Below are 27,100 nucleotides of genomic sequence, written 5' to 3'. Positions count from 1 at the left end.
GGTAAAATAAATCAATAAATAAATATTCCCCCCTTTCCCTAAATCTCCAGATTAATCCTTTTAATCTCCACGAATAAAATAAAAAGAAATCCCAGGAGCATTTGTGACGTCCAAGGCTGTGCCCGGAGGTTTCCAGCTGTGGGAGAAGGAGCAGAAAAAGGGAATTATTTCTGTTTTCCAAGGGGGAGCCAGGGAATGCTCTGAGCTCCCAACTCCCAGCTGGGAATGGGAATAAACCCACCCAGATTCCAGATTTTCCGCCCCAAACTTGGAGCTGCCCATCAGCCCTGGATTTCTGTCAGCAAAGCTAAAACTCCCAATTTTTCCTCTCTTTTTCCTCTGATTTTCCTCTTTTTAGCCCTTCCCAACCTTTTTTTCCAGGGGAAAACAGCTTTTCCCTTCTCCCAATTCCTTTCCTGCTACCTCCAGTCTCACCCTAATCCCGATTCCTCCCCAGTTTTGCCTTTTTGGGATGATTTTGGAAGTGGGAAATGAATCCCACTATTCCAGGGGCTGCTGTGGGAGCAGCCAGCTCAGAAATAATCGGGATCATTTCACCCCAGGGCTGGGATTATTCCCCCAAAATTCCAAAATTTCCTCCCCAGAGCAAGTCCCTCGCGGTGGTGTTTTTAGGCATAAATTAAAAATTAATTTTGGACTCTTCAGGCTGCTGTTATTTTATATATTCAAAAACAAGGGGGGGAAATTCCTGTTCTCTCCTGTTTTTTCAGGCATTCCCAGGATTTGCCAAGCTTAAATCACACCCTGCTGTCTCCAGCTCAAGGTGCAGCAGGGCTGGTTCCTGTCCTGGGAGGCCAGAGAAACAGAGCTTTAAAAATCCATAAAATCCCAAGGAATTCTCAGCTGAATTTACCAAGTGAATAAAATCCCAAAGAATTCTCAGCTGAATTTACCAATTGAATAAAATCTCAAAGAATTCTGAGCTGAATTTACAAAGTGAATAAAATCCCAAAGAATTCTCAGCTGAATTTTAAAAATTAGTCCAGTCCCAAGGAATTCTCAGCTGAATTTACAAAACTGATCCAGTCCAAAGGAATTCTCAGCTGAATTTACAAAATTAATAAAAACCCAAAGAATTCTCAGCTGAATTTTAAAAATTAATCCAATCTGAAGGAATTCTCAGCTGAATTTACAAAGTGAATTAATATCCCAAGGAATTCTCAGCTAAATTTACAAAATTAATAAAATCCCAAGGAATTCTGAGCTGAATTTACAAAATGAATAAAATCCCAAAGAATTCTGAGCTGAATTTACAAAACTAATCCAATCCAAAGGAATTCTCTGCTGAATTTACAAAGTGAATAAAATCCCAAGGAATTCTGAGCTAAATTTATAAAACTAATCTGATCCAGATGAATTCTGAGCTGAAATGACAAATTTTAAGGCAGTTATTTAAGGAATTAATTTCCATTTAAAGGCCTCAAGGCTGTCCCCCCTCAGCTCCTGCTCCTGATCTCTTTTATCCCCTGGATCAGCTGGAAATGGGATCAGGAGCTCCACACCAACCCCATGTGCTGGATCCACAGATGCTCCCACCAAAACCCAGAGCACAAATTCCATCCCTGCACCAGGAATATTTGGGATGGGAGGGAAATCTGTGGCATTTTACACCTGGAATGGCACAATGTGGGATTCCCTGGCTGGGAAAAGGGGAAAATCAGGGAAAATCTGAAATTTCGGGGAAAACCAAGGACAGGCTGAGCCTTCCCTGCTCCCAGTAGAGAGAAAAACCAAAATGTGGGAATATTTCTGTGGGATGCAGCCTTGCTCTTGGATTTAATAGAATATCACAGGTTAGGAGGGGGATTTTTAATTTTTACATTAATTTAGCTGCAATTAATGGAGCTGCACCAGCCCTGCCAAAACCTCCCTCTGAAAACGCCGGAGCAAACATTCCTGGATAAACCCAAAGGCACAATCACACCTGGAATTTCACATTTTGGGCCATGGGTCAATAATCGATCCAGTTTTGATATCAAAATTCAGATTCTGCTGCAGGAACGCTTCTGGTTTTAGGGAATTCCTCCACACCTCAAAGCTCCCATCAGGAGCAGGGAATGTTTCCCAGGATCTGCAGCTTCTCCTTGGATTTCTGTCCCCCTGGGGGGTGGGGGCAGGACAGAGGCACCCCTGGCCTGAGGGGGCTCAAAGGGGACACGGTGACATCCCAGCGTCCCTGGGGAAATATTCCCAACACCAATCCCAAATCCTGAGCAGAGCCCAAACCTTCCCAACACCAATCCCAAATCCTGAGGGTCAGAGCAGAGACCAAACTTTCCCAACACCAATCCCAAATCCCAGAGGTCGGAGCAGAGCCTGAAGCTCCCCAGCATCAAAGGGGCTCCCCCAAAAATCCATGAAACAATTTCTGAAGCACAACTCATCTGAAGCACAGCCATATTTTAAATTTGGACAGAAAAACCTCCCCAAATCCACCCCCCACTCCAAAATTCCCGTCTCCTCCACTCCCAGTACTAAGGCTTTGAAAGGTTATTCCCTAAAAACAGGGATTTGATTTAGCACAAGGAGCAGGAAAAACCCATCAAACAAGGGCTTTAATCCTCACTAAAAACCTTCCCTGCTCCCTGAGCTGGCCACTTTGGATAAAACAATGTTAATTCCAGAAAAAAAAGGAAAGGAAAACTTCCACCCTGACGGGAAAGCAGCAGCAGCTTCCACCCGGCTGTGATTAATCAGCTTGTCCACCTTGTCCAAATAGTCCATCGAGCAATAATTAAAAATAATAAGCCAGAAATTATCAAATCACACACAATAACTGCAGAGCTCCTTCCCCTTTCGCTCTTGTTTATTGTTCAAACTTGTCAAGCCCCTCGCCTCGCCCCGAGCAGCCTCGCAGGGAAGGCAGAGCCCCTTCCAGCAGATGGATCTGCAGGATGAAAAATGTCCTAATTCTGACCCTTTCCATTCAATCCGTGACCCTCCCCAATTGTCCCAGTGCTCTTTCTGCCAATCAGCAGCAGGGCCAGGGGACAATCTGTTGTCACCAGGTTTTGCTCCTCTCCAGGTACATTTTGTTCAGATTTTGGCTCCAGCTGAGGTCAGAACAATCTCCTGCCTGCGTTTGCTTTCATGTTCTGCAAGAAATATATTTATTAACTGAGATTTGGGGAGCTAAACCCCTGCATGCACCACCCTAGAGCTGGCATTACCCAGGGAAAAGAATCCGAATTTTCACCTGTAATACTTGCGGGAAGTTTGCCTTTATCACCGCAAATAACAACACAAAATTCAGCAGCCCTCTCCTGGAATATTGGATATTTAGCAAAGGAAAGAAATACAACTCTGGGAAAAGCGTCCTTGGTGTTTCAGGAATAAAAAACCCCCAAATTCCCCTGGAGAAAAGCCCCGCTCTGCTCGCAGTGCCCCTGATCCTGCAGACAAAGGCTCTGGGACAGAGCACGGCCACTTACCTTAAAACTCACCCAGAGCAAAACTACTTCCCAAAAAAGTTTGCAAGGAAAAAAAAAAATCATCATCAGAACCTCAGGAAAAACTAAAACCAACCAAGGAGAGGGTTTTGAGTGCGTTTATCCCCAGCTCCTTCCCCGCTGCCTTGTCCTTTTTCTTTTTTAATTTTACATATAATATTTTTTAATTTTTTTTTTTTCACGTGCCTTTTCCAATACCTTGAAACCCCCCTGGTCAGGGTAACGACGACAATCGCGACAGGGCACGGAGGCGGCCGCTGCCCCGAGGATTGTCCGGCCGCACAAAGGCTGCAAATGAAAAGCAGCAAATGAAAGCGGCTTCCAGAAAGCCCCAACTTTAACGCTCGAGTTGCAGTGAAAAATTCTGGGCTCCGGGCTTTGGGAAAGGAGCAGAGCTCGGAGGTTTCTGCCCCCGAAAGGCGCTGAGGGAGAAGGAGGGAGGTGGGAAGGGGCGCAGCTTTTTGGGCAGCTCCCACCAAAAGCTTTTTTGGGAGCCTGAAAAGCCGGGATGTGTTTTATTCCCCACCTGGACGGGGATTGCAGGGCCAGCCCCGATCTCACCGGGACCCGCACGGCAGAGCCGCTCGCGGCTCCAGACGGTGATTCCTGCACAGCCGGAGCGTTTCTGCAAAGGGAAATATCTGCAGCCCTCCACAGATAACCCGGGCAGCTCCCGGCCCTGCCTTCCGAGACTTCATCCACTCGGCAAAACTTTGATTTCTGTGCAGAGGGGGAGGGAAGAGGCCGCTCCTTCCCCGGGCACGGCTCCAGGCCGGGATGCGGGACCGGGGATGGGGAACCGGGACTGGGAACCGGGATCCGGGACCGGGACGGGAACTGGGATCAGGATGAAGAACCAGGATGGGGAACCGGGATTAGGAAGCGGAATTGGAAACCGGGATGGGGAACCGGGATACAGGATCGGGGTGGAGAACAGGGATGGGGAACTTGGATGCGGGATCAAGGTGAAGAACAGGGATGAGGAACCGGGATTAGGAAGCGGAATTGGCAACCGGGATGGGGAACCGGGATGAGGGTCCCGCAGCCCGGTCCGGCCGCGCCGGGGCCACAGGGATGGGGAATACCGATAGAAAGAGGAATAACCGGGGAATGCGCGGATGTCGCAGCGCGGGGTGGGCGGAGGGACGCGCCGGACACCCCCTCCAAAAAGAAAAAAAAAAAAAAAAAGAAAGAAAGAAAAAAGAAAAAGAGAGAAAAATTTTTAAAAAGTTTAAAAAGGAGAAAAGCCAAAGCGCCGCAGCGATTTCGGGGTCTCCGGGGCCGGCCACCCGCAGCTCCGTCCCCGCGGTACCGGGGGGGTTCGGGGGGCGCGCCCGGCCCGGCGCGGCCCCCCCGCGCCCCGCGCGCCGTTCCTGAGCCTCTGGCGCCCCCTCGGGACGGAGCCGCGCAGCGCCCGCGGCCCCCGGCGCGCTGCGCTCCGCGCGTCCCGCCCGCCGCCGGCGCGGCTGCAGCGGCCCCGCGGGGCCCATCGGCGGGGCCCCAGCAGCCACCCGCGGGGCCCCGCGGCTTGGGGCGCTGCCGCTGCCGCCGCCGCCGCCACCCGTCCCGCCCCGGCCGGGCCGTGCCCCCCGCGCTGCGCGGCGCTGCGCGGCCCCGCCCCCCCCGCGCGGCTCGGCCAATAGGGGCGGAGCGGCCCCCGCGGGCCGCGCTGTGATTGGCCGCGCCGGGGCGGGCGCGCGGCCCCGCGCTGGGTATTTGTGCGCGCGGCGCGCGGCGGGCGCAGAGCCGCGCTGGAGACCGGCGGGGCCGCCGCGCCCGACACTGCCCCGGCGCTCGCCCCGCTCCCGTCCTGCTCCCGCTCCCGGCCTCGCCAAAGTGCTTTCTCCCTTTCCTCGTTTCGGAGTTTTTTGGTTTTCTTGTTTTTTTGCAATTTTTAGCGGGTTTTTTGTGCTGAGGAGAAGTGATAAAAAGTTTTTTTGCGAACTTCTCGCGGTTCTTCCCCCTCCTCTGCGCAGCCGGTGGAGACTTTGTTTCTCCGAGTTTTTACTTTTTTAGCCCATCCCTGCCCCTTAGCACCTAACTTTTTTATTTTCTTTTTTTAATTATTAATTTTTTTCGCCCCCTTGTTCCCCCTCGGCCGCTTTCTCGCATGAATCTCCTCGACCCTTTCATGAAAATGACAGAAGAACAGGACAAATGTATCTCCGACGCCCCCAGCCCCACCATGTCGGATGACTCCGCCGGCTCCCCCTGCCCCTCTGGATCCGGCTCGGACACGGAGAACACCAGACCCCAAGAGAACACCTTCCCCAAGGGCGACCCGGACCTGAAGAAGGAGAACGACGAGGACAAGTTCCCGGTGTGCATCCGGGAGGCGGTGAGCCAGGTGCTGAAGGGCTACGACTGGACCCTGGTGCCGATGCCGGTGCGGGTGAACGGCTCCAGCAAGAACAAGCCGCACGTCAAGAGACCCATGAACGCCTTCATGGTGTGGGCGCAGGCGGCCCGCAGGAAGCTGGCGGATCAATACCCGCATCTGCACAACGCCGAGCTCAGCAAGACCCTGGGCAAGCTCTGGAGGTGAGTGCGGGGCCGGGATGCCCGCGGGGAGCGGGGGATGCGGAGCCCGGCCAGAGGATGTTGGAAACGCGCTGGGAAAAACTTCTGCGGAGTGCAAAAACTTGTTAGGTCGGGATAGGAGGGGGGAAAGCTGGGAAAGCCGTTCTCTTTGTGGTGTTGGAAGTGGTTTCTGTTCGTGGGGCGGGGGGACCGTGCGGAGCCCCCCGGGCTGCCCCGGCCGTTGTTTGTTTGCGCCGCCGGTGCGGAGGAAATGATGGATTTTGGGGATTGCATCAGCTCGGGCCGGAGGGAGCGCGGGGCGATGCGGGGAGGGACGGAGCCAGGGTGGGTGGCGCAGGGCCGGGTGGCCTCCGAGTGCCAGAATCAGGCGGGGACGGGAGGAAAACACGAGGCCAGTGAGTCACCTGGGCCACCGCGTCCCCGGGGACGGCGCGACGGGCGGGGGGATCCTGCAGCGCTGGAACGGGGCACCAAAGCTGGCCCTGGCAGGCAGGGTGTCCCCAGAGCGCCCGGGGACAGCCAGATGTGCCCACAGGGTGGGGTGGGCGAGGGCTGGACCCCGCTGGACTCCTGCAGCTCTGGTCTGGCCACGGAAGGAATGTGGGGGACAAGAGGGTGACAACCAGAGAGCGCCGGGGACGAGGGGGTGACAACCAGCGAGTGTCCCGGACAGGGGGTTCAGGCTGTGGGGGGCTTTGCATCGCTCTTTTGGGGGGATCGGCAGTGGTGTCACTGCTCGGTGTGTCCCCCCGAGCCACAAGTGACCCCGCGCCCCCCGTGTCCCCCCAGGCTGCTGAACGAGAGCGAGAAGCGCCCGTTCGTGGAGGAGGCCGAGCGGCTGCGGGTGCAGCACAAGAAGGACCACCCCGACTACAAGTACCAGCCCCGGCGGAGGAAGTCGGTGAAGAACGGGCAGGCGGAGCAGGAGGAGGGCGCGGAGCAGACCCACATCTCCCCCAACGCCATCTTCAAGGCGCTGCAGGCGGACTCGCCGCAGTCCTCCTCCAGCATCAGCGAGGTGCACTCGCCCGGGGAGCACTCGGGTAGGTACCCACGGAGCCCGCGGGGGGCACGGCACGGCTGCCCGAAGCTGCAGCCCAGCCCGGGCTGGAGGTGGGGTTGGGTGAGGGGAGGGGAAGGAGAGAGCCAGGAATGGAGTGAGAAGGGGGAGAACTGCCCACGAGCTGTGCCCAGAGCCTGGGCACACAAATTGTCGCCCCATTGCAGCCACTGTTTGCTCATAAGGAACACAAACCCATGCTTTTAAAACCCAAAAAACCACCCTGCTGCAGCTCTGTCTGTGGGGCTGGGCTCCGTGTCCCTCACACCGGGACACGTGCGTGCCCCGCTCACCGCTGCCACCCCTGCCACACCCTCACCCTCTCCTTCCTCCCGCAGGCCAGTCCCAGGGTCCCCCCACGCCGCCCACCACGCCCAAGACGGACCCCCAGCCGGGCAAGCAGGACCTGAAGCGCGAGGGCCGCGCGCTGGGCGAGGGCGGCCGGCAGCCGCCACACATCGACTTCCGCGACGTGGACATCGGCGAGCTCAGCAGCGACGTCATCTCCAACATCGAGACCTTCGACGTCAACGAGTTCGACCAGTACCTGCCACCCAACGGGCACCCGGGCCAGGTCACCTACACGGGCACCTACGGCATCAGCGGCGCCGCCGGCGTCTGGATGTCCAAGCAGCAGCAGCAGCAGCAGCCACAGCAGCAGCCGGTGCTGAGCGCCGAGCAGGGCCCGCAGCAGCAGCAGCAGCAGCAAAGGACGCACATCAAGACGGAGCAGCTGAGCCCCAGCCACTACAGCGAGCAGCAGCAGCACTCCCCGCAGCAGCAGCAGCAGCAGCAGCAGCAGCTGAGCTACAGCTCTTTCAACCTGCAGCACTACAGCTCGTCCTACCCCAGCATCAGCCGCGCGCAGTACGAGTACGGCGAGCACCAGGGCTCCTCGGGCTCCTACTACAGCCACGCCGGGCAGGGCAGCGGGCTCTACTCCACCTTCAGCTACATGAGCCCCACGCAGCGCCCCATGTACACCCCCATCGCCGACACGGCGGGCGTGCCCTCCATCCCCCAGACGCACAGCCCACAGCACTGGGAGCAGCCCGTCTACACGCAGCTCACCCGGCCCTAAGGGAGGGGAGGGCGCCGCCAAAAAAGGCGAAAGAGCGACGGGAAAGTGTTGAAAGAAGTCAGAAATGCGCGAGAAAAGCGGCGAGGACGAGTCGCCTCAGACTGAAATTGAAATGATCATTCAAAAAGACGCTCACGTGGAAGCTGCGCCTCGAGCCTTCTGCACTACAGCATCCTCCAGGACCCGCTCCCAGCCCCGAAATTTGGGGCAGACTTGCCAAGGACTGGACTTGAACTCTGCTTCTTCCAGCGTGGAGAGGAGATTTCCACCCAACCCGCCCAGCTGGCTCCTTCTCTGGACTTTTGTAATGATTTTTTTTTTTTTAGCAGTAATTAAAAGCAAGATAAAAAAATAAAAATAAAAAAAAGAAGAAAAAAAAAAAGAGGGGGGTAAAAGAGAAAACTCAGAGTCCTCTGTGAGGAATATTCTCTATTTTAAATATTTTTAGTATGTACTGTGTATGATTCGTTACCAATTTGAGGGGATTTATACCTATTTTTTAGAGATTTTTTGAGATGCTCTTATTTTTCCAACAGCTAAAAAAAAAATGACACTTAGTGGAGCAGCCCTAGGTTTTCTTGCAGAGGTATTTTTGTATAGAGAAGTGTCTTTTTTTGCTCTAAAAATGAAACTAAACCAGCGTGCTCTGCCCTGGGAACCCAGCACTGGGGCAGGGACCAGCATGGGAGAGGCTTTATTTTTCTAACTCGTAGCAAAACCAGCCAGGAGGAGAACTTCACTTTATTTTTTAATAACCTTGAGCCTTAAAAGAAAAACAAAAAGAGGAAAAATAAAATTAAAAAATCCGTGGAGCAGCCCCAAAGTGCTGCTGGAAGCCTTAAACAGCCCCTGATAATCACTGGCCCCGGGCTGGGGCTGAGCCCGACCCCTCCGGGCACCCCCTGCCCACCCCAGGGTGCCAAACCCGCCCAGGGGCTCCTCTCTGCCTGGGAGCCGGCACAGATCCTTTAAATTATTTATTCGGGGAGAAGAGCAGCTTTTAATCACCGTTTTCCTTGGGTTTTGTTGTTTTAATCTCCCCCCAAAGTCCTTTCAGAAGCGTTGCATTAGTGGGAGCATTATTTGGAAGGTGACCGTGCCTGTTAAATTATGGTCTGAAACTGTAACCAGTCCTTTATTTATCTCTTTAATTCCTTTTGGTTGTTGTTATTATTATTATTATTATTCTTTTTGGAATCTGTGTCCTGGGTTTGTACAAACTTTGTGCTCTTCCTTTTTTTTTTTTTTGTTTTGTTTTGTTTGAGGTTTTATTTTTTTTTCTTTTGCCTTCGAGGAGTAACTGGAAGAAAAAAAAAAAAGAAAAATGAGATTTGTACAAACTAAAGATTGCAAATGTAGCGGATCACTGAATCATTTGCCTTGTTTCCTGCCTCAGCTCTTTGGGACACACCAGCTCGTGCAAGGACGAGCCCCACACCCCAGCCCTGCTGCAGGGGTGGCACCGTTTTAGCCTTCAACCCCCCCAAAAACTGCCTGGGAGAGGTGGGGGGACACTGATTTTGGTGAAGCTGTGGCTGAACAGTTAAGGATTGCTTTTTAAAAAAGACAGCAGACTTTTTTTTATTTAAAAAAATGATATATTTGTTAACTTTTTTTTTTTTTAGGGATTCAGTAGGAGAAAAAAAATCTTAAAGCACTCTTATAATATGGCATCTTTCTATTTCTGTATAAAAGCAGATCTTTTTAAAGTATTTCTGTAACTTAAAAGACCTGTCCTTTAAATCATATTTTGTCTTTAGGTAAGTTTGGTTTGGTTTTGGTTACAAGATCCTTCTCTTTGTGAAACTTACCTTTTTTTTTGTTTGTTTGTTTTGGTTTGGTTTATTTTGTATATTATTGTTTGCAATAAATATACATTGTATCAAAAGTTGCACCTGCCCCGGGTGTGGGATTTATTATCAAGATTTGTTATCGGGGTTTTTTTATCGTTTTATCAGGGTTTTTCCTCAGCCTCCAGGGGACACGGAATGCTGGATGGGTTTGGGTTCATGGCGGGGGTTGGGGTGTCCCCCCTCTTTATCCCAGAAAAAGCAGAGCCAGGGAATAAATGGAATTGGGGATGGACAAATCCAGACTGGCCAGGTCAGGGTGTGACCCCAGAGGGGACACCTGAGCTCCAGCTGTCCCCAAATCCTGCTGGCTCTGCTGCCCCTGGGGTGTCTGCCGGATTTTGGGGATGCTGAGCACGAGGGGAGCAGAAAGGAGCAACCGTGGGCTTTCAGGTCATCCTTAAAAAACTGCTGAAATCCTCCCAAAAAAAACCCAATTCTCCCACCAGCCAAGCAGGACCTGTGTTGTCCTCAGGGATCAATGTCCCCTGTCCCTCCCCGGGAAGGAATGACCCCCCCGGCTCAGCCCAGCTTTGATTTTCCAACCAAACCCATCCCAAACCCATCCCTGCCCTGCTGGGCTCTGGAGCAGCTCAGGCCAGGCTTTGTCACCTCCCCCTGCTGCTGTCACCTCAGAGCTCGCTGGGGACACAAATCTCTGCAGGTCCCTGCAAGGCCTCAGATTCCAGCTGGGAAAACTTCTGTCAAATGTCCCAACTTGTCCCAATTTCCCCCTGGAGCCGCAGCTGGCACGGGGCTGCTGTGGGGCCCTGGAAAAGCAGAGCCAGGCAACAAATGGGATTGGGGATGGGCAAATCCCGGCTGGCCAGGTCGGGGTGTCACCCCAAAGGGGACACCTGAGCTCTGGATGTCCCCAAATCCCACTGGCTCTGCTGTCACTGCTCCGGCCCGCCCCATCCAGGGCCAGTTCCAGCAGTCAGGGGGAGATTTTATCCCCCCTGGAATCTTTTTCTGGCTGGAAAACCCCACTGATCCCCCAGAGCTGCCAGCCACACAAACCCTCCACACCTCTGCAGAGCATTTTACACTTCAGCCAAGCAGCCGAAGGGATTCATTAACTCTGAGCATTAATTGGGGTCGGTGTCACTCTGCTGTGCCATGTGGGAACTCTTTGATCCCGGACATTTCTCGTCCCCAGCATTTCCCCTGCCCCGCTCGGACTTTGCTCGCTGCAAGTTTTGGCCTGGCTGGTTTTTGGGACAACAGAGCAAACACAGCTCCTGGTTTAGGGTGAGGAAGGAGCTCAGTGGGGCCACGAGCAATTCCATAAAGCACAAAATGCTCGTGTGGGTGGGATGGGCTGGAAAAGGGCCCGGAATTAGGACAGACAGTGCCTGGCCCTGCAGGGCTCTGGAACTGGAGGGACCTTTCTCATCCCACCCCAGCGGGAGCGGGGCAGATCCCACCGGGATTCCTGGGACATTTCTGTCCCCACCCCGCCGTGCTCTGCTCCCCTCTGTCCCCTTTTCCAGAGCAGAGGCATCCCGGGGATTTCTTCCTCACAAAAACCCCAAAAGAGCAAAGCTCCTGCCCCAGCCTGGCCCTGCCATTCCAGCTCTGCTCTTGGAGCGAGCTTGGAAAATTTTTGGGGCTCCTTTGGCTAAAACCGAGCTGGGCAGGGGGCAGCTCCGAGCACCCCCGGCTCGGGGGACACCCAGGGAGGGGAAAGCGCTGGAAATGCGCCCGGCTGCGGGCAGCAGAGCTGGAAAGCAGAGCGGGAGGGTGGGGAGGGACCGGGGAGCGCAGGGAACTCCGGCAATGCTGCAGGGCAGGTTTGAGCCGGGACTGGTGCCGGGCACCGGCAGAGCCCCCAAAATTCCTGCAGAAACTCGGGCTGGGGGTGGGCAGAGCGAGGCTGAGCCTTTGTTTTCCTGGGTTTTTTTCATCAGTTTTAATGAGCGCTGATAAAAATACATAAAGGAGGGAGAAAGTTTCCAAGCAGCCCCGCGGCCGCTCCCGGGGACATCCCGGCTTTCCGGGCTCGGTGTCGGCTGCTCCCTGGGGAGATGCAGTTTGCATTTTTTTTTTTCAGCCAGCTGTTGGTGCTGACACGGCCCTGGAGCCGCGGCTGTGTCCCGGAGAGGAGCAGGAGCCGCGCCGGGAGCTCGGGATGCGGAGCCCGGGAGGGGCCGGGCTCTCCTCTGCCCTTCCCGGGGCCCGTCCCAGCAGGAAAAGTGAAAAGCAGCGGAGTTTCCCCGCAGTTGGGGTTTGTTTCCCTCGGGATGGCGGCAGGGAATTGCAGCCACCCGGGAGAGGGTGGGAACAAACCCAAATCCCATTTATCCCCCCAGTCTGGTTCAAATGTTTGGGTTCGAAAGGCTGCAAAGATGGGAAAAGTGGGGAGAGAGGGGAGCTCTGAGACACAGAGGAATGAGAGAAGACAAAATAAAAACCACCAAAAATAAAACCCGAAGCTCCTCTAGCACCTCCTGCCTCTGGAGGGAATAAGGATGCAGATGGGATTGGGATAGATCAGTGTCCAGGAAACGCTGCCAAGGGTGCTCCGTGCAGGGCTGCAGGACACGGGGACACTGCTGTCCCCTCTGCCACCCCCACTGTCACCCATCGAGCCCAACAACAGCAATGAGAGGGGAGGAAAAGGCTCCCCCAAACCTGTCCTGCAAAGCCCCCTCCAGTGAAGAACGAGCCCCTCTGGAGCAGGGATGGGTCATCCCCATGGCTGCTCCCACACCAAGCTCCCAGCCATCCCACAGATCCCAAAATTCCCAGGATCCACTGTCCCATACCCAAATCCCATGGAGAAAAACTCCATGGGCATCTGCACCCTGCAGTGTCCAGATCCACCACCCAAAATCCCAGTTTCAGGGGGAAATCCCATGAGGATTTTGACCTTGCACAGTCCAGACCCACCCCAAAATCCAAAATTCAGGGAAAATCCCCTTGAGGATTTGCACCCTGCAGTGTCCAGACCCACCACCCAAAATTCCATTTTCAGGGAAACATCCCATGAGGGTTTGGACCCTGCATTTTTCAGATCCACCACCCAAAATCCCAATTTTAGGGAAAAACCTAATGGGGATCTGCACCTTGCCAGGTCCTCACCCACCACCCAAAATCCCAATTTCAGGGGAAAAATCCCATGAGGATTTAGACCCTGCACAGTCCAGATCCACCCCAAAATCCCAAATTCGGGGAAAATCCCCATGGGGATCTGCACCCTACAAGGTCCAGATCCACCACCCAAAATCCCAATTTTAGGGGAAAAACCTGTGGGATCTGCACCCCACAGCCTCCAGATCCACCACTCAAAATCCCAATTTCAGGGGGAAATCCCATGAGGATTTTGACCTTGCACAGTCCAGACCCACCCCAAAATCCAAAATTCAGGGAAAATCCCCTTGAGGATTTGCACCCTGCAGTGTCCAGACCCACCACCCACAATCCCATTTCCAGGGGAACATCCCATGAGGATTTGGACCCTGCATTTTTCAGATCCACCACCCAAAATCCCAGTTTCAGGGACTGATGAGCCCCACACTGGAGTTTCTCACAGCTGGGAAGGATTTCCCCCTCCATCCCCGAGGTGACAACTCTGACGTGGTCCCCCAGCCCAGCACAGGTAGGACAGAGTTTCTGTCCCCTCCCAGTTGTGTCAGAAAGAGAAAAAAAAAAGCAGTTTTACATCTGATTTTCCTGCTGCCAGCGTGGGGATTAATTACACACCTCGTCTGGGCAGAGCCCAGCTATCACCACGCAGAGTCTCGCTCCATAAATTTCCAGCTGCTAATAATAAGGCTGGACAGGAGTTTTAAAGCTTCAGTAGACAGTTTACAATTAACCTACTCCTGTCAGCTGGAAAATCACCTTAAAATGGGATTCCAGCTCTTGTCTGACTCACTTGGAGTGGGAGTTTCACTTTTGGAGAGTGAGAAACTGCCCTGGAAAGAAGGGAAGGCCCCAGGGGTGCTTTCAGCTCAGGGCTGACCTGAATTTCTCCCAATATCAGAGCAGATTTCACCAGGTGTCCCTCGGGACTGCCAGCCCAGCCCTCGGAAGCTGGAAATCAGCTCCACGAGCTTGGGAGATTTTCAGGCTCACCCCAAGCAAGTTTTTCATCAAGGAGACAAAGCACACCTTGGATTTAGCATCCGGGGGAGAGGAAAATGTGGATTTTGAAGCCCCAAATTACCAGAGGTGCTCGAGGAATGACAAACACAGAAGTGCAGCCACCTCACCAGCCCCGGTGCTTCCTGATTCTCCGTGGGTTTTTTCCAAGCTGGGAGGTGAATTCCAGGAGCTGGAGTCACCATCCCAGTGGTCCTGTCCCAGCTGAGCCAGGGTGACCAGGACGTCCCTGGAGGCGTGACACCCTCTGCTCTCTCTTTTAGCAGCTCGCTCACAGCTTTTAAAGATAAAAATCATCCTAAAAAAGAAAATATGGACTTTTACCGTGAGGTTGGGGAGGCTTTGGAATAAAATTCCCAGAGAAGCTGGGGCTGCCCCATCTCTGGAAGTGTCCCAGGAGCAACCTGGGATGGGGGAAAGTGGGAATGGATGGGATTTAAGGTCCCTTCCCACTCAAACAGTCCCATTATTCCATTTAGGGAAGCTTTGGGATCCAAACCGAACCTCGTGGAGGTTTGTCCCTCATCTTCGCCGCAGCTCCGAGGTGAAACTTCCCAAAGCTCCCCCTTGAAACACCTTTGAAAAGCCCCAAGAACGAATTCCAGCAGCTCGGAGCAGCTCGGGCAGGGGGGGAGCGGGGAGCCGCCCAGTCATTTTCTGTGATTAAAAGGCAAATTTTATTCCTGGAGAAACTTGGAAGCAAATGTGGCGTTGCCATGGTTTCACACCCACTGGCTGGAAATGACAATATTAGCAGGGTGACCTGGTAATTAGAAACTGTGCCCCCAGGTCAGGCTGCGGAGAAAATAAAGAGAGATTAGGGCGTGCTAAAGACACCGCATAATGCTGCGGGCTCCTGCGCTCCCCACCTTTTATAAGCGGCCCATTTAAATGCAGATTCTGACTTTCCACCTGGGGCTGCTAATCTGTCTCACAGCCAGATCAAACAATGGGGCAGCGCTCCGCACTGTGGGGCCGCGCAGCTTTGGGGCTCGGGCTGGCACGGCCCCCTCGCTCCGCCTGTCCCCCTTTTCTCAGGGGGGAAAAAAAGGAAAAAAAACCCGAGGGGTTCGTTCGCAGATGATTGTTTGTGCCCTTGGATGGTTGTGTCCTCCTCTCCCGCCCCTGAATTCCATGGGGTTGGAGAAAAACGGGTTCAGATTTTCATTCTCTTCTCCCATCTCAAATTCCAATAATTTGGAGCAAATCAGATTTTAATTCTCATCTTCCCCAAAACTCCAATAACTTGGGGCAAAACAGGCTCACATTTTCATGCTCCTCTCCATCCCCAAACTCCAATAATTTGGAATAAAACAAGTTCTGGTTTTCCTCCTATTCTCCCACCCCAAAACTTCAACAATTTGGAGAAAATCAGGATCAGATTTTCATCCTCTTCTCCCACCCCAAAACTTCAACGATTTGGAGTAAAACAGGCTCACATTTTCATCCTCTTTTCCCACTCCAAACTCCAATAATTCGGAGCAAAACAGGTTCTGATTTTCATTCTCATCTTCTCCAAAACTCCAATAATTTGGAGAAAATCAAGCTCAGATTTTAATTCTCCTCTTCCATCTCCAAATTCCAATCATTTGGAGCAAATCAAGCTCAAATTTTAATCCTCATCCTCCCCAAAAAGCCAATAATTTGGGCAAAAACAGGCTCACATTTTTATCTTCCTCTCCATCCCCAAACTCCAATAATTTGAAATAAAACAGGTTCTGATTTTCCTCCTATTCTCTCACCCCAAATTCCAATAATTTGGAGCAAATCAGGTTCAGGTTTTCATCCTCCTCTCCCATCCCCAAACTCCAATAACTTGGAATAAATCAGGCTCAGATTTTCATTCTCTTCTCCCATCTCAAATTCCAATCATTTGGAGCAAATCAAGCTCAGATTTTAATCCTCATCTTCCCCAAAAAACAATAATTTGGGGCAAAACAGGCTCACATCTTTATCCTCCTCTCCATCCCCAAACTCCAATAATTTGGAATAAAACAGGTTCTGATTTTCCTCCTATTCTCCCACCCCAAAACGTCAACAATTTGGAGCAAATTAGGATCAGATTTTCATCCTCATCTTCCCCAAAACTCCAGTAATTTGGAGCAAACCAGGTTCAGATATTCATCCTCCTCTCCCATCCCAAATTCCAATTATGTGGATCAAAAGAGGTTCTGATTTTCATCCTCTTCTCGCACTCCAAACTCCAACAATTGGGAGCAAATCAGGCTCAGATTTCATCCTCATCTTCCTCCAAACTCCAGCGATTCAGAGCCCTGGGCAGTCCCAAGGCCTGACCACCCTTTCCACGCAGAAATTCCTCCTGATGTCCAGCCTGGACCTCACCTGGTGCAGCTTCAGACCTTTTCCTTTTGTCCTGACATTCTCTGGGAGCAGATCCTGATCCCCCCCGGCTGTCCCCTCCTGTCAGGAGCTGTGGAAAGCCTCAAGGGCCCCCCTGAGCCTCCTTTTCTCCAGGCTGAGCCCCTCAGCTGCCCCTCAAAAACTCCTTCCCTGCCAGCCCAATCCCTGCCACTCGCAGCAGAAAAATTCCCCCAACTGCCCATGGAAAAATGCCGGGAAAAGCAGATTTTGGGAGTAAATGTGGCATTTCCCAAGGTGTTTGCAGCTGGTTTTTCCCCGGTGGCAGCTGCTGCTGGTGCTGGGGAATCCTGACCCAGGGATGGCAGAGAGGAACAATCCCCAATTAATTAGCAGGACGCTCAAAGCCATCCCGCTTTAAGGGGTAATTCCAGAGTCACCAAAGGCAGGTGACATCAGGAAAGGCTGGAGCTCCCCAGAGCTGCACCTGGCCCTCGAGTGCTCTTCACTTTCACCGAGAGCATTTCAGGGAGCGCTAATCCCGGCCCTGGCAGCTTCAGGTGCATCCAGAGCTCCTGGAATTTTATCTGCTTCCCTGAAGGTGCCAAAGCCAAGGGCTCGGGGCCCAGAGCCCTGTAAAATGTGGGGATCAGGTCCCACTCTGCCCTCCTGGGATGGATTTTGACTTCTCTGTGGCTTTATGGGGCTGCAGAGCTGAGCTCAGCCAGCTCCGTCCAAGCAGTGCCAACATTCCCCATTCCAGAGCCACCTCAGCCCTTCAGAATAGGAGAGGAAGAGGGAAAATAATTCCCAGGAGACTTGGGAGGACACAGTGGAGGATGCTGCGTTCCCCTCCCTTACCCCAGCCTTTGTAAAATGGCAAACACAGGAAGGGAAAGCAATGGGCAATCCTGGAAAATAATCTGGAAACCCTTGGGAAAATCAGTGGGCAAAACCCTTCATTCTGAAAAATCGAGAAAAGAGTCCTGGAAAAGAATCCAGAAACCCTCATGAAGAGCAGTGGGCAAAACTCTTCATTCTGGAAAATCCAGAAAAGAATCTGGAGACCCTTGGGAAGCACAGTGAAAACCCTTCCTTCTGGAAAATCCAGAAAATAATCCTGCAAAAGAATCCAGAAGCCCTTGGGAAGAGCAGTGGGCAAACCCCTTCATTTCCATTTATTTTGGTGACAAAACAGGGATTGCTCCGTGCAGCAACGCCAGGGTAATAGAGGAAGACAGTGGAATGATGGAGGTGCTGGGAATTCGGGAAAAGCAAGGCTGGATCCCTTCCTTGTCCACTTCTGGCATCCAGGCACAGCTGAGCTCCTCCGTGCCTCAGTTTCCCCCATTTCAGCCCCTCCTGCGCTGCACAAACAATTCCCCTGACGCCTGCAAACCACAGCCCCATTTTACACCTTTTTTTTTTCATCTATCAGCCCCGAAGAGCTGATTTTGATCACCTTATCCCTGAGAAACCACCCCAAAAAATCCAAACCTGAACGTCCTCAGCTCCATCCTCTCCTTCGCGAGCCCCTCCCGCCCCTTTGCTCGCCCCCGTTCCTCCTCCCTGCCCGAACTGTCATGGTTTATTTTGTTTGGGTGGATTTTCCTTCCCCCTGTCCCCCCTCCCGGGCCAAACAGAGCCTTTTCCCATGGAGCTGCGGCCCGCTCCGGGCTCATTAGCATCCTGGTGCATAATTAGAGGCGCGGGCATTGTCATGCAAAGCAGCCTCGGATGACAACACTTCAGCCCCGACGACGCAGGAACGCCGCCAGCAAGTTTCTCACACTGGTTTTAGCCAAGGCAAACCCGGCTCGGAGATTTTAATTAATTAATTAATGGGTGCTGAGCTCCCCTGACAGCCCTGCGTCCCTGCGGCCACGGGCTCCATCTTTTTGTGGGGTGGAATCTTGGGATGGTTTGGGTTGGAAAGGAGCTGAAAGCTCATCCCATCCCACCCCACAGCTCAGGGGTGCTCCAAGCTGGCCTTGGGCAGCTCCAGGGATGGGGCAGCCATGGAATAACCTGTGCCAGGGAATGATTTGGAGCAAATTAAATTCAGATTTTAATCCTCGTCTTCCTCAAAACTCCAATAATTTGGAGCAAATCAAGCTCAGATTTTAATCCTCATCTTCCCCAAAACTCCAATAATTTGAGGAAAACCAGGCTCACATTTTCATCTTCCTCTATCACCCCAAAACTTCAATAATTTGGAGAAAATCAGGCTGAGATTTTCACTCTCCTCTCCATCCTCAAACTCCATTAATTTGGAGAAAATCCAGATCAAATTTTAATCCTCATCTTCCCCAAAACTCCAATAATTTTGAGCAAACCAGGTTCAATTTTTCATCTTCCTCTCCCACCCCAGAATTTCAATAATTTGGAGCAAATCAGGCTCAGATTTTCATCCTCATCTTCCCCAAAACTCCTATTATTTGGAGGAAATCAAGCTCAAATTTTAATCTTCATCTTCCCCAAAACTCCTATGATTTGGAGCAAGCCAGGTTTAGATTTTCATCCTCTCGCCATCTCAATCCAGTAATTTGGTGTAAAACAGGCTCAGATTTTCATCCTCCCCTCCCACTTCAAACCCCAATAATTTGGAGCAACTCAGGCTCGGATTTTCAGGGAAGGATTCATTCCATGGAATAATTTTAACTCAATAAATACAAATTAAAGGGAATGATTCCTTCCATGGAATGCTTTTAACTCAATAAAATAATTGAAAGCCCCAGCCCAGGCAGCCTCGGGATGATTTCCCACCAAGCCCACGGGACAGGAGGCAGAGCCCAGGTGGGTTCTGCCCTCCCTAAAGCCTCCCAGCATCCAAAGGCTCCAAAAGCTTTTCCTGCTCCCAAATCAGCACCTCCGAGGGGTTTCTGCTGGCTCTGGGTTGGGGGAAGAAGGGAGAGCTGGCCCAGGACACCTCACTGGAGGAGCTGGGCTGGGTCTGAGCCCCTCTCCTGGAATTTTCCCTTTCTCTTCTGCTTTTCCCGGTTCCTCAGACATGAGATGGGAGCAGTTCATGTAAAAGGCACTGAGAAGAGCCATTTTCCCCAGAAAAACTGTGAAAGAGGAGCTGATTTTCAAATAATTCCAGCAGAGCCAGGGGAAAACTCCCAGATTCCCTGACCCCACTGAGAGCAGCACATTCAGCACGGGGCAGAGCCAAAGATCAGCTCAGAAAGGGAGAATAAAGGTGGATTTATGGCTCTAAGAAATTCCCAAGCCCCGTTTCCAGAAGGGATTTACCTTCCCAAAGGGCAAAGTCCCATTCCCTGGCAGTGGGGTTTGCAGCCTCACTTCTGCAAAGAGTTTCAGAGCCTCCAGACAGAGGATTTTGTTCCATGGGAGGAAGTTTAGAACTCTTTTATCAGCTCCAAAACCTTTTATCATGCCCCAAAATCTTTTATCAGCTGCAGAATATTTTATCAGCTCCAAAATGTTCTATTGCAGTGTGACCTTTGTCAGCTAGCCAGCTGTCCACAAAGTCCTCCACACTCTATCAGCCCCAAAACCTTTCCTCAGCCCCAAAACCTTTTATCAGCTCTAGAATATTTTATCAGGCCAAACATTTTTCATCAGCTCCAGAATATTTTTATCAACACCAAAATATTTTATCGGCCCCAAAATCTTTTATCAGCACCAGAATCTTTTATCGGCCCCAAAGTCTTTTATCATCCCTAAAAACTTTTATCAGCCTCAAAATCTTTTATCAGCTCCGGAATCTTTTATCAGCCCTAGAATATTTTATCAGCCCCAGCATTTTTCATCAGCTCCAGAATCTTTTATCAGCTCCAGAATATTCTATCAGCCCCAAAACTTTTATCAGCACCAAGACCTTTTCTCAGCCCCAAAATATTTAATCATCCTCAGAATCTTTTATGAGCCCCAAAATCTTTTATGAGCCCCAAAATCTTTTATCAGCTCCAGAATATTTTCTCAGCCCCAAAACCTTTATCAACCCCAAAACCTTTTACCAGCTCCAAAATATTTTCTCAGCCCCAAAACCTTTTCTCAGCCCCAAAACCTTTTATCAGTCCCAAAGTCTTTTCCCAGCCCCAAAATCTTTTCTCAGCCCCAAACTTGTAGGGAGGGAGCAGAGCCAGAACCAGCCCAGGTTCCTGCCCCAGACCCTGCTGTGTCCAGGGAAGTCCTGGAAAAGTCCCCACAATCCCTCCAAGCTGCTTTTCCAGTTCCCTGAGAGGAGGGGAGATCACCGATCCCTCTCCCAGCTCCTGGAATTTTAGGAGCTTTTTTTTGTTGGGTAAATCTTTATTCTCCTTTCTTGCCAGGGAAGTGATTTTGCAGCAGGGCCAAAAAAAGAAAAAAAAAGAAAAAAAAAGAAAAAAAAAAAAGAATCAGTTGATTTTGGGGTGGATCCCTGTGAGGACACAAAGGAACAGCACAAATTCCCAATCTGGCCCTGCTCGGCTGCTCCCTGCTCCACTCCTTCTGCAAAGTGAAAAAATAACCCGGAGAAATCAAATATTCCCTAAAGCTGGGCCTGCAGTTAATGTTCAGCAGCTCAGAAAAAATGACAACTCTTTGTTTAGACTTTCTCCTAATTCATATTTCATCCGGGCCTCCCCTAATCCAGACTCAATCCATCTTCCCTCCTGTTTGTTTTCTCTCCCCCCTCCCTTTTTTTTTTTTTCTTTTAACCTGTTTAATCCTTTTAAGTTCAAGGATTTGAAAAGCAAATACTATAAAAGATGAAAGGTGCGTTGGAGGAAATCAACTTTGATAAGAGGCTTTTATGGCTTGTAAACCTTATTCCGGCCCTTGGGCTTGAAAGGCAGCACTAATTTTAAGAGCTTTATGCAAGCCTCACGTTGAGTTTCAAAAAAAACCCTGTTCCAGCCTAAAAATGATGGGGTTCAGGGGCTTCTCCTTGTTTGGTGACCACAACACAAATCTGGATTTTTAGGAACTCAAGAAATAGCCAAAATGAGTTTTAAAATCAGTTTTAAAAAGGAAAATAAAGAAAAAATTAAGGAAAAATATTAAATATTAGGATTAATAGCATAATCCTGAATAAATTCTTGATCTTCTCCTTAAAGCTTTGCACCTGCAGCAGCTCCAGCCACGATCCCACACCTGGACTTTGACAAACCCAAGGAACAGCCAGAACAGCTTTAAAATGAAGGAAAAGCCCAGTAAATATTTGGATTAATAACAGAGCCCTGGATAAACCTCTGGTGTGACATTCCCCTTCAAGCTTTGCACCTGCAGCATCTCCAGCCAGGATCCCCCTGCCCCGGGCAGGGAAAAGCAGCTCTGAAAGGGTTAAAAGCCCCAGCCCCACGTCCTGGCCGGGCTCCAGCTTCTCCCTGGGGCTTCTGCGTTTATTCTTTTATTATTTTTTGGTGTTCTTGTCCCTGAAAAGCAGAAGCTGTTTGCAAACACTGCAGTCCAGCACTTTGCACCTCTGCAAAACGCTCCCAGCAGCCCTGAGCAGCAAAAAATTGCTTTTAGCACCCAATTTTCTGTGTTTGCACAGAAAGGCAAAGGCAGGGAGGAAATCGGTGCCTGCCCTGGGCGGAGGGAGCAGGGAAAGGAGAGCAGAGCCCCAGCCCTGCTGAACAAATGTCCAATTCTGGGGACATTTTAAACCGGGAATGTCCAATTCTCCAGCCCTGCTAACAAATGTCCAGTTCTGGGGACATTTCCACCTGGGAATGTCCGTGTATCCAGCCCTGCTGAACAAATGTCCAATTTTGGGGTCATTTCCACCTGGGAATGTCCAATTCTCCAGCCCTGCTGAACAAATGTCCAATTTTGGGGACATTTCCACCTGGGAATGTCCAATTCTCCAGCCCTGCTGAACAAATGTCCAATTTTGGGGTCATTTCCACCTGGGAATGTCCAATTCTCCAGCCCTGCTGAACAAATGTCCAATTTTGGGGTCGTTTTCACTTGGGAAGCACTTTGAGGAGCTGGGCCCAGGTTTGGGGTGCAGATCAGTCACAAACCCCAAACGCCAGGAGCCACCCCTGGGAATAAAAACTAACATCCACTTATGGGATAAACCCCCTGAATCTTTCACATTCAAGAACATGTAATATAAAATATTATTTATTTAATTTAATATTAATTATTTTAATTAATATTATTTGTTTAAGACTATTATTAATTAATAAAGTCATATTATAATAATATTATATAGTATGTAATATATTATATTATTATAATATGACTTTATTAATTAATAATATACTATAATAAACATATTATTATATACTATATATTTTATATTGTACATATAAATATATGTACAATATAAAATGTATAATATATAATAATATGTTATATATTATATCATATATTATTGTATATAATATAATATTAAAATAATATTGATAATTATAATATATATTCTATATTCGATATAATATATTATATATTATACATTGTGATATATTATATAATATAATATAATATAATGTAATGTAATGTAATGTAATGTAATGTAATGTAATGTAATGTAATGTAATATAAACAACTTTATATTTTAAATGTAATAATTAATTTAATTTCTTGAATTTAATATTAAATATATTTTCTTTTATATTAAAGAAATCCAACATCTTCATCCTCCAGCACCATCCTTTGGGATTCCAGCCCGGAGTCCCCTGTCCGTGCTCGGCTCCCGATGTCCCCAGCAGAAGGAGGAAGAGGAGGAGGAGGAGGAGGGGGAGGAAGCGCAGCTGCGGAGCCCAGCAGCCCCGGGCGCTGTGCTGACACTCGCTCCAGCAGAGCCTGCAACATTTGGCCACCAGAGCTGCTCCCTGTTTGTTTTGGGAGGACCAGGGATTGCTCAACAGCTGCTGGGGAGCCAAAAAAAAAATAATAATGCCCTACCCTGAGCACATCTCCGGGGAAACCGAGCGCGTTTTGCACTGCTTGCTGTGTCACCTCCGGCAGCTGGGGACTCTGAGCAGCCCCATCCAGGGAGCAGGGCTGGATTAGGAATTTGTGCTGGATTGGGAGTTTGTGCTGATTGGGAATTTGTGCTGGACTGGGAATTTGTGCTGTTCCTGTGTAGGGAGCTGGAGCAGATGGGGAATTTGTTCTGTTCCTTTCTGTCCTCACAGTGATCCACCCCAAAATCCACTGGGGTTTTTTGCCCTCCTTCAAAATCACTTCCTGGCAAGAAAAGAGAGCAAAGATTTGCCCAGCAGAAAAATGCTCCTAAAATTCTGGCAGGAATGGGGCAAGGAGGAGGAGGAGGAGGACAGAGGGAGGGTGGCACAATGGGTGGCCAGGGCTGGATTTCCAAGGTCTGAGTGGCTGGAGGAGGAGGGACCTTCCCAAAAAGTCACCCCAAATCTCTGACCAAGCCATTGCCCATCATTTCTCCAGGGAGCTCCATGTGCAGCTCTCCCAGTGGGACATTCCAGCCTCCAGCCAAGATGTGCCAGCTCCCTCCAGGGAGGTGCACTGGTGCCAGACTGGTGCTGGATTCTTGCAGCGCATCCCAAAGCTTCCCAAAGGCTTTAATTCCACACAAATTCCCTCCACAGAGGTGCACTGGTGCCAAACTGATGCTGGATTTTTGCAGTGCCCCCCAAAGCTCCCCAAAGGCTTTAATTCCACACAAATTCCCTCCATGGAGGTGCACTGGTGCCAAACTGGTGCTGGATTTTTGCAGCACATCAAAGATCCTCAAAGGCTTCAATTCCACCCAAATTCCCTCCAGGGGGGTGCACTGGTGCCAGACTGGTGCTGGATCTTTGCAGTGCACCCCGAAGAAGCTGAGCCCCCAGGGGCTGCCAGCAGGATGGAGCTGCAGGGCTCGCAGGGCTGAGGAGCTGCCAGCCCATCCTGGAGCAATCTCGGGGTCATTAATTGCATCCTTCTGGCCCAGCTCTGCCCCCAAAGCCCCTTCCCTGCTCCCAGCCCCCCTAAAACAGCCTTTAACCCCTTCCCTCCTGCGCCCCAGCCCGGTGTGGGCAGCAGCAGGAAAGGGGATGGAGAATTCCAGGGGAGCAGCACTCAGAGGTCACCAACCCCAAGCGCTGCACTTCCTTCTTTTCCCAAAAAACGGGGCAGGGTGGTGGGAACCCTCTCCTCCTGCTCAGCCTTGGGAGGATGTGGGCCCAGCTGGGGGGCGGCCAGGATCAAAGAGCCTCTGACATTTTCAGAGCACAGGGTCTTATTTTTATTTTATTTCTGAGGGCCACATGCAGTCAGAGGCCTTTAATGGTGCTGGAAACAGATGGGCCAACAGCTTCTCTGCTCATCCAGGGCGCCAGGCAGGAAAATACCACGGAAAAATGAGCAATGAAATCTTCCCTTCTCCATTTACCATCCCTGCTCCTTTCTGCCTCCTGGAAAGTGGCCCTGGACAAGGCTGGAGTGGTCACCACCTAATCCAAGGCATCTCCAACAGGTCAGGGTGGGTCTGGGTGGGAATCCAACCCTGGCAGCCCTTCAAACAAAAGAATTCTTCTCATTTTCAACAAGGAACCAAATGAAGATGTTCAGAGTTTTCCAGGTTCTTGATTTCTGCTTGGAATTATTTTTCCCCACACTCAGACAAGACAAGGAAAATAAAAAACAAAGAAGTAACAGGAAAAATGCAAGGAAGAGGGGAAGGATGGAGGAGAAACCATTTTAGAGGTGGAAAAATCCTAAAATTCAAAGCTAAATTTTTTTTCCAGGAAAAGGAAGTCGTTAAGATTTTGGGAGAGAAAAGGTCAAGCTTTGGTTGGACAATTCCGGAGCAGGTAAATTTAAAATCATCACCTCCCTCTGCCCCTGGAATTACTGATCCTTGGAATTCCAGCTCAATCTGCTGGGAGCTCCCCAAACTCAAAGATTGTCCTTGCCCTTGGCTCTGCCATGGGCAAAACCCATCCCAAGGGTCAGCAAAAATTGGGATAAAAGTCACCCCAAACCTCTGACCAAGCCATTGCCCATCATTTCTCCAGGGAGCTCCATGTGCAGCTCTCCCAAAGGGACATTCCAGCCTCCAGCCAAGATGTGCCAGAGCTGGGAATTCCATCATGGAACTGGGAATTCCATCCTGGAACTGGGGATTCCATCCCAGAGCTGGGAATTCCATCACGGAGCTGGGAATTCCATCCCAGAGATGGGAATTCCATCCTGGAACTGGGAATTCCATCCTGGAACTGGGGATTCCATCCCAGAGCTGGGAATTCCATCACGGAGCTGGGAATTCCATCCCAGAGATGGGAATTCCATCCCAGAGCTGGGAATTCCATCACAGAGCTGGGAGTTCCATCCCAGAGCTGGGGATTCCATCACAGATAGGGGAATTCCATCATGGAACAGGGAATTCCATCTCAGAGCTGGGGATTCCATCCCAGAGCTTCAACTCCCCCTGGATCAGTCCCTGTAGACAGCACCGATGGAATTTACCTGGACAGGTAATGGTCACCAAGGCGGACATGCAGGAGCCAGGAATGCTCCTGACATCCCCCAGGGACAATATCCCAGTGCCTGTCCTGGGAAAACACAACCCACAAAATATTGGGAGAACCCAATGAAAAACAGTCTAAAAATCCCCACCAAAATCCCTTTTTTATCCACAGCTCCAGGGCTTCTCCAGGGAGGCTCCAGGCTCTGGGCTGGAGCAGGAAGGGCATCCCCAGCCCCGGGGCTGCAGGAATTCCCCTCTCTCTGCGGGATCAGCCCCATCAGGGTGGATGTGTTCCCATTATCCCTCCAGGAGCGGATCTGAATGGGAGCCAGGCTGAGTTTCCTGCTGGGATGGAGGAATGAGGCTGGACAGGAGCATCCAGGAGCCAGGAGAGCAGGGAGACACCAACCTCCTCTTCCAGGCACCGCCGTGTGGGAAACCAGCGGATTCCCATCCAAACCCGAGGCTAACCCAGCCCTTCCTGCTCCAGCAGCACCTGGAGCAAACAGCCCCAACAAGCCCTCTCCTTCCCAGGAACAGAAATAGATTTGGCTCCTGGAGCTATTTTTATTCCCTCCAAAAATATTTTGACAAAACCCATTTGCATCATCCCCGGCGCTTCCTCTCTCTGGCACGGACGGATCCGCCCAGGGAGGGGTTTGGTAAAAACAGGGAACCCAAAGGGGTGGGAGCAGTGGGACAGGGATCAGCCAGGGCTTTTTGGGATCCTGAAAAGCAGAGAAGAACCCAAAAGGATGGACACAGTAGGACAGGGATCACCCAGGGCTTTTTGGGATACTGAAAAACAGCAATGAGCCCAAAGGGATGGAGGCAGTGGGACAGGGATCACCCAGGGCTTTTTGGGATCAGCAGGACAGGGATCATCCAGGGCTTTTGGGATCCTGAAAAGCAGTGAAGAACCCAAAAGGAAGGACACAGCACGACAGGGATCACCCAGGGCTTTTTGGGATCAGCCAGAGCTTTTGGGGATAAGCAGGACAGGGATCACCCTGGGCTTTTGGGATCAGCAGGACAGGGATCATCCAGAGCTTTTGGGATCCTGAAAAGCAGAGAAGAACCCAAAAGGATGGACACAGCAGGACAGGGATCATCCAGACTTTTTGGGATCCTGAAAGCAGAGAGGATCCCAAAGGAATGAAGGCAGTGGGACAGGGACCAGCCAGGACTTTTTGGGATCAGCAGGACAGGGATCATCCAGAGCTTTTTGGAATCAGCAGGACAGGGATCACCCAGGGGTTTTTTTGATCCTGAAAAGCAGCA

General features: G+C 51.0%; 1 protein-coding gene and 1 long non-coding RNA gene across 3 annotated transcripts; both read left to right on the top strand.

Moving 5' to 3' along the window:
• Positions 1-5,437: 5,437 nt before the first annotated feature.
• SOX9 (SRY-box transcription factor 9) lies at positions 5,438-8,296 on the top strand. Its single transcript, XM_064395569.1, has 3 exons — positions 5,438-6,011; positions 6,801-7,054; positions 7,410-8,296. Exons 1-3 carry the CDS (start codon positions 5,581-5,583, stop codon positions 8,150-8,152), a joined length of 1,428 nt encoding a protein of 475 aa, XP_064251639.1. The 5' UTR covers positions 5,438-5,580; the 3' UTR covers positions 8,153-8,296.
• Positions 8,297-24,704: 16,408 nt separating this feature from the next.
• Positions 24,705-26,335, top strand: LOC135284281 (uncharacterized). Of its 2 annotated transcripts, none has more exons than XR_010349717.1 (3): positions 24,705-24,826; positions 25,098-25,163; positions 26,129-26,335. It is a non-coding gene; the product is annotated as an uncharacterized LOC135284281 (long non-coding RNA). The 2 variants fall into 2 exon arrangements; XR_010349718.1 differs by having other exon boundaries at positions 25,992-26,335.
• The last annotated feature ends 765 nt before the right edge of the window (positions 26,336-27,100 follow it).

The sequence above is a fragment of the Passer domesticus genome, chromosome 20 (genome assembly GCF_036417665.1).
Source record: "Passer domesticus isolate bPasDom1 chromosome 20, bPasDom1.hap1, whole genome shotgun sequence".
Lineage (NCBI taxonomy): Eukaryota > Metazoa > Chordata > Aves > Passeriformes > Passeridae > Passer > Passer domesticus.
This window is presented reverse-complemented; position numbering and strand designations above follow the sequence as displayed.